The sequence below is a fragment of the Oryzias latipes genome, chromosome 3 (genome assembly GCF_002234675.1).
Source record: "Oryzias latipes chromosome 3, ASM223467v1".
Classification (NCBI taxonomy): Eukaryota; Metazoa; Chordata; class Actinopteri; order Beloniformes; family Adrianichthyidae; genus Oryzias; species Oryzias latipes.
In genome coordinates this window covers 1,301,020-1,314,128 of record NC_019861.2, presented here as the reverse complement: position 1 = coordinate 1,314,128, position 13,109 = coordinate 1,301,020, and the positions used below count along the sequence as shown (strand labels likewise).

Genomic DNA, 13,109 nt, shown 5'->3' with positions numbered 1-13,109 from the left:
GTATGCATGGACAAAATATAATCAACACATGATTCAGATATTTTTTTAGGCCTTCAGAACTTGAAGGCGCTGACGCCAACCACTGTCCTTTTCTAAACTACAGATGGCGAGCGCTCCTGATCTCTGGCACACCAGATTATAAGACCCACGTTTTTTTAAGGCTCAAGTGCGTCTTATAGTAGGGACATTATGGTAGTTTTGCATACGCAGCTTTGCATGGCTGCAATCCTGACTGGGGGGCGGGACTTCTATGTTTTAGAGGCTTTAATAGAAAACAGACGGCAGATGTAACGTGGATTAAAACGTTAACGAACGGCCAAGAACAAGGTCAGGAAGTGCAGCGGGTCTCTTTGTGCTGTAACACGCCGCCTGAACACCGCTCACAGGAGCGCCGTGCAGTCATTGTGCTTATGAGGCTGTAAGGTTCCTCACTCCGCTCCTGAAAACACTCGCTCAGGTATCTTTGCGCTCATTCAATGAATGGCAGCCATGGAACGCCACGCTTACGTGGTAAAGGTGTGATGAGTGGGAGGAGCTTACAAACACACTTTCCTCCTGTGTAAAGCGCAGTGGTGAGCGTGTGGGTGGAGTTCTGCGATCAGTCGTTTTCAAATTCAGGGATTGGGCAAACATTTGGTAAAAACAAAAGGCAGCATGCCCCCCCCCCCCCCTCTATGAAACGGCAGAGGTTGAACAAACAAAGCCTGTCGGCCGCTGCTGCACCGATCCGGTCATTTACAGCGAGCGGATTAGAAATGAGGTGGAAGCAGCCACACGCGTGTGAAGTGTCTGCAGGCTCCTGACCCTGCATACATCAAGACCCTCAGGGCTTCGCTGGACCACACACACCAGGAAGTGGGAGTGAGTGGAGGAGGGTGGGGGGCGCCTGTTGCCTAGCAACCCAGTGATGCACGTTTTAAAAGTGGGAGCATTGATCTCGTAAAATACATGCATTTTCCATGAGGCTGTGGCATCATTGTTCTCTTTTTAGAGCAGCAGCAGGATGTTGTTTATGCTGGAAGTTTCAAAGTAAAAGCCCTCCATGTAGTGAGCTTTAGCTTCATATTTTTATGGCTGATTGGAATATGAACAAAGACTTTAAAGTGAAATGTTTTTAAACTGAACCAATGAAAACTAGCGCTGTGATCAAGTTAGACCTGTAAATAATCAATCGAGCCGATCTCCTTTGAATCAAACCTAATATTTGCTGTAAAAAGCCTCATTTTGAGGTATTTGCATTGTAATTGGTGACATTGGGATCAAAGTTAACTAAAAAAAGTGGCTTTATAAAAGTTTGCTTTATCATTATGTCCAACCTCCACTTTAAATCCACCATGTGTATTTTTTTAAATCTTGAACATTTCCACAAAAAAAAAACCAAAACGAGTTCATCACAACAGCAAGACGGTAGAAAAGTCACGAGTGATTTCAGCTTCCTGTAACCCGTTTGGGGACTCGGAGGATTTTGGAGACCGGGATGCAGCAAAAGGGAAAAGAATCTAAAAAAATAGAAAGGAGGAACTACCGTATTTATTTGAAACTAACTTTAGCTTCTTCTTCTGGACACAACCAGGCGTTAATAGGAGGTGCACAATGATGCTTTCTCTATCAGCAAATAGACAACCTTCCTCCGCTGTGGTGCTGGCTCTGTAGCCGTTACCATGACGATGCACCGCGTAGTCCGATTGGATCGCTTCTTTCTCAAAAAGTGGACTATTTGTGACGTGGTGCGGCGCGTTGCCATGGCAACCGCAGCAGCAGAAAGCAGGATCATGTGCTGATGGACATGATCAAATACACAAAGCAGCATGGTGCTCCTGTCACCACTCAAAGAAATCTAAAACACAAGCAGGAAACGTCCACCAATAGATCTGACCTTTAGCCGTCAACAACAACAAAAAACTGTTATCCATTCATATGAAAATGATTTAACATCTAGACCAGGGCTCTGCCACCGTTACCACCTAGAAAGATGCTGCAGCCTTTGGAGTTTCCGGTGAACGGCATCATTCCAGGGTTTCTAGAGTCCTCACTCACTTCTCATTCTACATCTTCAGAGGCGTCCTGGCTAGTCTGACGCTCTGGGCCAAACAGCAGATCATTTATTTGGCTTTATTATTCAACATAGGTAGAACATACGTGTAGAGTTGAATTCTCCATCAGATCTAGTGTGTAGTTGTTCACACTTCCACACATCAGTTTGTGTTTTCTCTCTGAAGGCTGCTTCTGGTAAAACGTCCACATTTCTCTGTTTCCTTGATCTGAATCCAAGCCTGACACCAATCATGAAGGAATTCTTCAGGAATGAACATCAATGGAAACTAAAGGACATTTTCTTCTGGTGTCACAGAAACCTGAACAACAAAGACAAACGACTGAAGAATTGACTGTATGTGAGACCAGACTAGTTACATTAACCTGATTAATCTATTTAACCCGACTAGTTCAGTTAACCAGACTAGTCTAAATAACCAGACTAGTTCAATTAACCAGACTAATCTAATTAACCAGACTAGTCCAAATAACTAGACTAGTTCAATTAACCAGACAAGTCTAGTTAACCAGACTAGTCAAATTAACCAGACTAGTTCAATTAACTAGACTAGACTAGTTAAATTAACCCGACTAATCTATTTAACCAGACTAGTTCTAGTTAACCAGACTAGTTCAATTAACCAGACTAGTCTATTTGACCAGACTAGTTAGATTAACCTGACTAGTTAAATTTACCAGACTAGTCTAATTAACCAGACTAGTCTAAATAACCAGACTAGTTCAATTATCCAGACTAGTCTAAATAACCAGACTAGTCTAATTAACCAATCCACTTTATTTATATAGCACATTTCTCAAACTGGCAGTTTCCAAAGTGCTGTACAGTGACCAAACACCAGACAAAAGATTGCCAAACAAAATAAAAACAAAGTACACCAGTAAAATGAATAAAAAAATAAAAAAATAAAAACAAGGTAAAAACACAGATAAATACAGATAAAAATACTGTAAAAACACAGAGGACCAAACAACTCGTGCGGTGTTAAACGCTAGAGAGTAAAAATGCGTTTTAAGACGGAATTTAAATTATATTAACCGCATGAGTTAATTGAATTAATAACCAGACTAGTCTAAATGAACAGACTAGTTCAATTAACCAGACTAGTTCAATTAACCAGACTAGTTCAATTAACCAGACTAGTCTATTTTACCAGACTAGTCTAAATAACCAGACTAGTTCAATTAACCAGACTAGTTCAAATAACCAGACTAGTTCAATTAACCAGACTAGTTCAATTAACCAGACTAGTCTATTTTACCAGACTAGCCTTTTTTTTACCACACTAGTCTAAATAACCAGACTAGTTCAATTAACCAGACTAGTCTAAATAACCAGACTAGTTCAATTAACCAGACTAGTTCAATTAACCAGACTAGTCTATTTTACCAGACTAGTCTTTTATTTTATTTTACCACACTAGTCTAAATAACCAGACTAGTTCAATTAACCAGACTAGTTCAAATAACCAGACTAGTTCAATTAACCAGACTAGTCTATTTTACCAGACTAGCCTTTTTTTACCACACCAGTCTAAATAACCAGACTAGTTCAATTAACCAGACTAGTTCAAATAACCAGACTAGTTCAATTAACCAGACTAGTTAAATTAACCAGACTAGTCTATTTTACCAGACTAGTCTTTTATTTTATTTTACCACACTAGTCTAAATAACCAGACTAGTTCAATTAACCAGACTCGTCTAAATAACCAGACTAGTTCAATTAACCAGACTAGTTCAATTAACCAGACTAGTTCAAATAACCAGGCTAGTATAATTAACCAGACTAATTCAGTTAACCTGACTATATCAATTAACCAGACTAGTCTAATTAACCAGACTAGTCTAGTTAACCAGACTAGTATAATTAACCAGACTAGTTCAATTAACCAGACTAGTCTAAATAACCAGACTAGTTCAATTAACTAGACTAGTTCAGTTAACCGGGTTAGTTTAATTAACCAGACTAGTCTAATGAAGTGAAACCTTCATTAACCAAATGTTGCTTCATATATTACCCCTCCATCAGTTCATGTGGTCGTATTTGGCCCCTAGTGAGTGTTCATTTTGGCCCCGCCTGCATTCCTTCATCCTTGGGGTGTTTCTCTTCTTTCTAATCTGGACGCTGATGTTTCCTTTGATCTTTTCTCCATTTTCCTTTTGTCTGTCAAACCCCAGAGTTCAGATGAGGAAGATGATGGAAACAGATTCACTTGGATGCAGACTCCTTTCTAGTTTTTCTTTACCTTTTCATAAAATCCAGTCGACCCAATAAAGTAGATTCATTCTATGGATGAGGAATATTTATTATTAGGAAGCAGCTGTTAGTTTGGTGGGGGTCTGGAATCATAGGGGGTGAGTCTAAGCCCCGCCCCCACCCGCCTCTCCACCTGGTCACCTGCTCACATCCTCTAATTTGGTCCCATTGCTGCCTGAAAAGTTCCTGGAAATGTTGTGAATTGTTTCTTGTGAGGATGACAAACACACATGCTGGCCTTGTCCCCGTCATACAGAGATTCCTCCCTTTTCTCTGGATGTTGGAGCATCGTTGTAGTTTACCTGAACAGCCGTCTTTACCAGAGCTGCTTCCTCTGTCTGAGTCCATCATTCACTGCAGAGAAGGTCAAATTATTTCAAGCCTAAATATTAAATGTTTCATGAAATCAGAATAGATTTTAATCTCACAGAGGAAATTGGAAAGAAATTAGAGGAGAAAATCCACAGAATCTGGATTTTCACCAAACTCCAGATTTCTTCTTTGCTCTGTCCATTTCACACTCCTCTCTTCTGTGTAGCATTTTGTGTTTAAAGCGGCGCTCCTGAGCCGCCGTGGCGGGGGGAGGGAGGTCAGGTGTGCGTGCGGCTTCTGTGACTCACGGCGGCTCGGTTACGTCCAGGTGGGCGTTCTTTTGTCCGCGCCGGCAGAGAAATGAGGGGAAAATGAAAGCGGGAGGGGGGAAGCGCCGACGGGCAGCAGCCTGTCGATGGTGATTATACACGACAGGATGCAATTTCAGGACGCACGCCTGAGCGTCCACGCCGGCGCTTAGTCATCGCCACGGAGGAGGTTAGAGATGGAACGGTCCAATTGCAGCTGTCATTAACACGCACGCTCCTGTTGTTTCAGGCGTGGACGGACAGAGCCAAAGGACACGACGGAGACGCGGCGGACGGGAAGAAGAGGAAGAGGGCGGAGGAAGAGCGAAGCGCCGCCGCCGCCGAGGACACGGCCCACGACGCCAAAAAGAAGAAGCCGCTGGAGTCCGCCTCCAGGCTTTCTGCCTTTGCGTTTAACCAGAACTGAAGCCCAAAGGGTGTCGGTTCTCCTCCAGAACCTGGCATCAACCTGTTGATAAACGAACAAACGTCAAGCTTTTAGTTTTTATTCCAGAAACGTTTTCATAAATAAAAGTCCAACCTGTCAGAGCTTCTCTCTGTGTCCTTGAGATGCTGCCACTTTCAGCCCGGTTCTGATCCGGTCCGTCAAGACAACAGCCTGAATGGAGACGGCGCCTGCAGCCTTCACGTCTGACGAGAGGCACCAGAACCAGAACCATCAACTGAAGGAAACCGTCAAACGGGTCAAACGGTCCGGTGACTTTAATTCATGGTTTATGGGTTAAATACTATAAAGCAAATAAATATAATGCTATAAATCCTTCAACCTTTGTTCTTCTGTTTCTCTTTCGTTATTCTGGAATCTTCCTCCATTTTTGTCTCTTAACTTCTATAATTTTTTATCTATTTTATCCATTCAACTATTAAAATGTTCAGCTCTTTCCAGCTGTGACTTTTGGTCCTTCAGATCCTTGAACTTTTCCAGGATTTCTGCCTCCATAGAAACACATGAGGGATCCTTGGTGCAGAGGCTCGCTGGTTCGATACCAGGCTCTGGCATTTTTCACAAACTTTTCTTTTTTGTTTTTGTGCTGTTTTGACTTTATTTATGGTCAACTTTGATCATTTCTGTCTTTATTGCCCTTTAAGTTTCATGTTCATTCAGTAATACAGCATCAACCCACATTGATGCAGCTCCTAGTTACAAATGTACTTAAAGCTCCTAGTTACAAATGTACTTAAAGCTCCTTAACGTTGCTGTTTACAAAGATCAATGTTTAAACGTAAAAATGATTTAAAAATCAGAATTCAGTAATAAAGCATGAAGAAGAAACTTCCCCCGTCCGCGGGGGAGGGGCTGAGACGTGATGGAGTATCCTGAAGAGTAATAGATTACTTTTTGCAGCTGTCCATCGACAAACCTGAGTCGGAGGGTGCGGACCCCGCCCCCGGCGCCCGCCAGCCAATCAGAAGGCTCCGTGGGTGAAGCGCTGCTATAAAGCTGCGGGATGTTGCGCTGCGGGAAGAGCGCCCGCGTGAGTGATCCACATTTCCGAGTAACGCAACACGCAGAAAGTCATCCAACAAGTTTCTGCCTGAGCCGGAAGTGACAGAAAGAAAGATGGAGCCCTCCAAACCGCTCAGGTACGGCTCCCCGGACCGGAAGGACGCCTCCGCCGGCAGCTCCGTCATCAACGGGCACCGTGACGGACCGGGGAAGCGGGCGAGCGGCGCCCCGCAGCCGGCGGAGCCCGGCGCGCACCGGGCCGCCTCCGCGGTGATGGACAGCTGGAAGGAGGAGCGCACCCGCAGCGTGGAGGACAACGAGATGAGCCTGCCGTCCCTGGCCGCAGCCTACAGCACCATCCTGCGGGGGCTGGGGGAGGACCCGCAGCGGCAGGGGCTCCTCAAGACCCCGTGGAGGGCCGCCACCGCCATGCAGTTCTTCACCAAGGGCTACCAGGAGAAGATCACCGGTGAGTCTCCAAATCCACAAAGCCGCTCACAGGGGGCGGGGCCTGCCCTGACAGCCGACAGGTGCTGGGCGCGCGCCTCCCAAGAGTCACATCAAACTTTATATAGAAAATGACACAAGGTGCTTAACACCAGAACCAAAACATAAAATAAACAAGCACAATAATATTGAATAACCCCCCCCCCCCCCCCCACACACACACACACACACACACACACACAGAACCCCTGATCCCATTCATGCCCCCACCCCCTTAAAAAACCCTTGGAAAAGAGGCAGAGCACAGAGAAAGCTTTGTTAATACAAAAATGAATGTTTGGACCCAGCGACCCATCACCAAGGCGGGGACCCAGCGACCCCTCAAGCGGGGACCCAGCGACCCATCACCAAGGTGGGGACCCAGCGACCCATCACCAAGGCGGGGACCCAGCGACCCATCACCAAGGCGGGGACCCAGCGACCCCTCAAGCGGGGACCCAGCGACCCATCACCAAGGTGGGGACCCAGCGACCCATCACCAAGGCGGGGACCCAGCGACCCATCACCAAGGCGGGGACCCAGCGATCCCTCAAGCGGGGACCCAGCGACCCCTCAAGCAGGGACCCAGCGACCCATCACCAAGGCGGGGACCCAGCGACCCCTCAAGCAGGGACCCAGCGACCCATCACCAAGGCGGGGACCCAGCGACCCCTCAAGCAGGGACCCAGCGACCCATCACCAAGGCGGGGACCCAGCGACCCATCACCAAGGCGGCGATGTGTCTATCTGACCCATCCAGACCCGCAGTGGCTGGACAGCAGCCGACGCTCCTTCAAGTCTGGAGAAGAAACCTGCATTCAGCCCCACATCATGATACCACCGCCACCGTTCAGTACTGATCTGTCCATCCGTTTGTTTGACATATTCCCCTTCAAACACTTCAAAGCCATGTTTACCGCCAAAACTGCTCATTCTTCCCGCTCATGCCCAGTTTAGCCCGTTTACCCCCACTGTCTGTGAACGTGCTCACAGGAACGGCTCATGTAAAGCGGATGTTGAGCTGTTCGCCGGGGCGGGGCGACCACGTAGACCCCCCCACCACCACCACCACCACCCTAAAACACCCCTGACTTCCACAGACGATGAGGAACAGATATAAAGTACAACAGAACAGAATTCAAGCAAATTTGCATTTTGTCAGGAAAGAATGATTGAACGTAAAAAAAACATGTTATTAAAGTCTCACATGTGCTTTGGATTATGGACTGGAAACGCTGCATTAAAATAGACTTTGGTTACATTTTGCTGGGAATCTTGAGAAATCGCAGCAAAATGTGTCTGAATGCTGTAAACGCTTCTTGATTCAGATGAAGCCCAAACATGAAAGAACTGATTGGTGCTGAAAGCCTGCAGTGACGTCATGGAAGGCTGTCCAAAGATCTGCTGATAAAAAGAACAATCATGAAACAAAAGCCAGCTTGAGGTTTGAAAATGGGATCAAATATTCCTAGTAATGTTATATTTTGTTCATTATTGGTGAATAAAACACTAGTATTTAGGCTGTTAATATTTCTGAAGGGGGAGGAGAACCAACCGGCTGCTCTGACCTCCTGCTTTGTGTCGTCGTTTATGGGTTTGAAAATGTTGTGGAGGAAATTCCTCCGATGTCTCTTCATCTCTGTCAGAGATGGGAGGGGGCAGTCCTCAGTGCGGGTGGCGTCAGAACCTCCTCGTTGGTGTCGAGGGATTGAAGCAGGACGTGTTCTTGAGGATTTTAGGAAGACCTGAAATGAGGTTGAGCTCTTGTCTTTTAGTTGAGCTGTTTTTCCTGACAGACGGATTCAGTTTCACATTTTCAATGAAGAGAAACCGAAATGTTTCCCTCCAGCCGGTCGTGCTGCAGAAAGCGCCGCCCGTCTGTTCAAACGCCGCCGCCCGCCTAGATGTTCCTCCTGGAAGGTTTTGCTGAGTCATGTTTGGTTTGGACAAATCCCGGTCATGTGCAGACTCAGACCCACACGACCCAGACTCTCCCACACCCCGGCCTGTTGGGTTGGCTGGATTTGGGGATCTGCCCCCTTTTTTTTTTTGCCCCATCTGGAGGTAGTTTTGTCGTCATGGGGGGGTTTGCGTGTCCCGTGAAGCCATACATGGAGGAATGCAGGGAAGTCTAATATGCAGCTGCAGTGGGAAGACATCATTACCGTTTACCTGCTCACCTTCCTGGAGGGGAGGGGGGGGGGGGGTCGTGGCGTCGTTCTTGTCATGGCGCTGCTCGGTCTGTCTGCTGATTGGCTGCTGCAGGAGCCTCCCCTCTGACGGACAGAACAACCAGAAACACATGCTGATCAAAGGCTGAAGCTGCTAAGGCAGTTGTTGTTTGTGCCGGGGTCAGGGGTCATCACAAGCTGTGCTCATGACCGACCCGGTACGGAGAGGAACAGCAATGAAGCTGAAACAGAACCGCCTGCTCTGTTTGTCAGCGGGTCTGAGGGTTCTGGAACCAGAGCTCGCCACACTTTGGAGAGATGAAAATGTTTTAGGGCTGCATGTTCAAACTCACTTGTTTCAACTATTATTCAGCTTTTGAGGATAACTTCCTCATAATGTCAATCTGGTCCTTCCAAAAATAATTTCTCTTTCATTTTAGAGTTAGAAGAAATAAACTGAAGCATAAATGTAATGGGAATAGAGTTCTGCATTAAATCTATCATTCAAAACACAATAAAAAAAGTCATGCATACTGCTATCTAATTCAGAAACGCAAAATATGTATTTCCGTGTCATTGTCAGGATCAGAAACTTAGGCTGTGTTCAGACTGGAGAACTGTTTGGTTCTGACCCGGTCCACTTAATCTGGTCCCGATTGAGTCCTGAACCTTGTATTTGGTCTATATTCTGACTGCAGTCAGGCAGACTTCCAGGGGGGTATTCCAGAAGGCCCGTTTAAACTCCCCTGACTTTAACCCTGAACTCTGGTTGAAATCCGCCTGAACTTGCTCACTCTGGGTATGTCGGTTCCAAAAGAACTATTGATTTTAACTTGAAAGCTGCGTCATCTGCATTTCTTCTTGCATTTTCCATCACGAGGGTCTGTTCCTGCTATTCATTCACAAAGCAGGAGTTTACATTAAACCTGCGCCTTCCTCGACACACATATACTGTATTCCCTGGAGGTGGACCATATAGATGTGGACCATGTGGTGGCCATGTGGAGCTGAACCATGTGGAGGTGCACCATGTAGTGATGGACCATGTGGAGGTGGACCATGTGGAGGTGGACCATGTGGAGGTGGACCATGTAGGGGTGGACAATGTTGAAGTTGACCATGTAGGGATGGACCATGTAGGGGTGGACCATGTAGAGGTGCACCATGTGGAGGTGCACCATGTGGAGGTGGACCATGTGGAGGTGCACCATGTGGAGGTGGACCATGTAGGGGTGGACAATGTTGAAGTTGACCATGTAGGGATGGACCATGTAGGGGTGGACCATGTAGAGGTGGACCATGTGGAGGTGGACCATGTGGAGGTGGACCATGTAGGGGTGGACAATGTTGAAGTTGACCATGTAGGGATGGACCATGTAGGGGTGGACCATGTAGAGGTGGACCATGTAGAGGTGGACCATGTGGAGTTGGACCATGTGGAGGTGGACCATGTGGAGGTGGACCATGTAGGGGTGGACCATGTTGAAGTTGACCATGTAGGGGTGGACCATGTAGGGGTGGACCATGTAGAGGTGCACCATGTGGAGGTGCACCATGTGGAGGTGGACCATGTGGAGGTGCACCATGTGGAGGTGGACCATGTGGAGGTGGACCATGTGGAGGTGGACCATGTAGACGTGGGCCATGTGGAGGTGGCCCATGTAGGGGTGGACAATGTTGAAGTTGACCATGTAGGGATGGACCATGTAGGGGTGGACCATGTAGAGGTGCACCATGTGGAGGTGCACCATGTGGAGGTGCACCATGTGGAGGTGGACCATGTGGAGGTGCACCATGTGGAGGTGGACCATGTGGAGGTGCACCATGTGGAGGTGGACCATGTAGACGTGGGCCATGTGGAGGTGGCCCATGTAGGGGTGGACAATGTTGAAGTTGACCATGTAGGGATGGACCATGTAGGGGTGGACCATGTAGAGGTGCACCATGTGGAGGTGCACCATGTGGAGGTGGACCATGTGGAGGTGGACCATGTGGAGGTGCACCATGTGGAGGTGGACCATGTGGAGGTGCACCATGTGGAGGTGGACCATGTAGACGTGGGCCATGTGGAGGTGGGCCATGTAGGGGTGGACAATGTTGAAGTTGACCATGTAGGGATGGACCATGTAGGGGTGGACCATGTAGAGGTGGACCATGTAGAGGTGGACCATGTGGAGGTGCACCATGTGGAGGTGGACCATGTAGACGTGGGCCATGTGGAGGTGGGCCATGTAGGGGTGGACCATGTAGAGGTTGACCATGTGGAGGTGGACCATGTGGAGGTGGACCATGTGGAGGTGGACCATGTGGAGGTGGACCATGTGGAGGTGGACCATGTAGGGGTGGACCATGTAGGGGTGGACAATGTTGAAGTTGACCATGTAGGGATGGACCATGTAGGGGTGGACCATGTAGAGGTGCACCATGTGGAGGTGCACCATGTGGAGGTGGACCATGTGGAGGTGGACCATGTGGAGGTGCACCATGTGGAGGTGGACCATGTAGACGTGGGCCATGTGGAGGTGGACCATGTAGGGATGGACCATGTAGGGGTGGACCATGTAGAGGTGGACCATGTAGAGGTGGACCATGTGGAGGTGCACCATGTGGAGGTGGACCATGTAGACGTGGGCCATGTGGAGGTGGGCCATGTAGGGGTGGACCATGTAGAGGTTGACCATGTAGGGGTGGACCATGTGGAGGTGGACCATGTGGAGGTGGACCATGTGGAGGTTGACCATGTAGGGGTGGACCATGTAGGGGTGGACCATGTGGTGTTGGGCCATGTAGGGGTGGACCATGTAGAGATGGACCATGTGGAGGTTGACCATGTAGGGGTGGACCATGTAGGGGTGGACCATGTGGTGTTGGACCATGTAGGGGTGGACCATGTAGAGATGGACCATGTGGAGGTTGACCATGTAGAGGTGGACCATGTAGAGGTGGACCATGTAGAGGTGGACCATGTAGAGGTGGACCATGTAGGGGTGGACCATGTAGGGGTGGACCATGTAGAGGTGGACCATGTAGAGGTGGACCATGTAGGGGTGGACCATGTAGGGGTGGACCATGTAGAGGTGGACCATGTAGAGGTGGACCATGTAGGGGTGGACCATGTAGGGGTGGACCATGTAGGGGTGGACCATGTAGAGGTTGACCATGTAGGGGTGGGCCATGTAGGGGTGGACCATGTAGGGGTGGACCATGTGGAGGTGGACCATGTGGAGGTGGACCATGTAGGGGTGGACCATGTAGAGGTGGACCATGTAGAGGTGGACCATGTAGGGGTGGACCATGTAGGGGTGGACCATGTAGGGGTGGACCATGTGGAGGTGGACCATGTGGAGGTGGACCATGTAGGGGTGGACCATGTGGAGGTTGACCATGTAGGGGTGGACCATGTGGAGGTGGACCTCCCCTTTTCCTTCACCCACATAGTGGTGTAACGGTTCAATTCATTTTGGTTCAGAATTTCATAGAGGCTCGGCTCAATACATTTTCAGTATTTTTTTTGATACAAGAAGGCAAAATGCATTTATTGGTTGTTTATAACAACAAATAAAATTGACCTATGTAAGTAACCTGCTCTATTAAATAATACAAGCATTAGCTGCCAGAAACCAAAATGTTGTCTATTTAACACTGGCCTGGAAAAAAACGTTTGAATTTGCACTTTTTTTTTATTGTAGACCCGATTTTTACTTTAGTGATGCCGTTTGAAGTTTATCACTAGACTAGTTGTGTCACTGTAGCATATCTTTGTGTAACAATGTCAACACACAGCCTTCGACTTACCCAACTGTCTTTCCCCTTCATGCTGACAACAAAGCCGAAGTGTTCCCACACAGGAGAGCGTAAGGAGATGGGGGGTGGGGGGTCCCCAGCTCTGGCCTCGCGTCTGCATTAGCCACATGTTGACATGCTCACTGTCGCCTCCGTCCCAGAAGGTGAGTAAAAGTCCCAGAACCCCATGGGGGACCTAGTGAATGACCTGCAGAGAGCTGGGACCAAAGTAACAAAGGCTACCATCAGTAACACACTACACCACCAGG

At 48.0% G+C, this 13,109-nt stretch overlaps 2 protein-coding genes across 3 annotated transcripts in view; both read left to right on the top strand.

Moving 5' to 3' along the window:
- wdhd1 (WD repeat and HMG-box DNA binding protein 1) overlaps nucleotides 1-5,693 on the top strand; it is a 38,214-nt gene extending 32,521 nt beyond the window's left edge. The window contains exon 26 of the mRNA XM_011492502.3: nucleotides 5,183-5,693. Within this exon, the coding sequence (XP_011490804.2) occupies nucleotides 5,183-5,359 (177 nt within the window). The 3' untranslated portion in view covers nucleotides 5,360-5,693. The remainder of the gene's footprint in view (nucleotides 1-5,182) is intronic.
- A 132-nt stretch (nucleotides 5,694-5,825) lies between these two features.
- Nucleotides 5,826-13,109, top strand: part of LOC101168423 (GTP cyclohydrolase 1) — a 44,201-nt gene continuing 36,917 nt past the window's right edge. Inside the window, exons 1-2 of one of the 2 annotated variants that reach the window (XM_023951444.1) lie at nucleotides 5,826-6,869; nucleotides 7,195-8,058. In XM_023951444.1, the coding sequence (XP_023807212.1) occupies nucleotides 6,515-6,869; nucleotides 7,195-7,637 (798 nt within the window). In that variant the 5' untranslated portion in view covers nucleotides 5,826-6,514 and the 3' untranslated portion in view covers nucleotides 7,638-8,058. Of the gene's footprint in view, nucleotides 6,870-7,194; nucleotides 8,059-13,109 lie in introns of those variants that run through there. The other variant, XM_023951454.1, reaches the window with a different exon arrangement.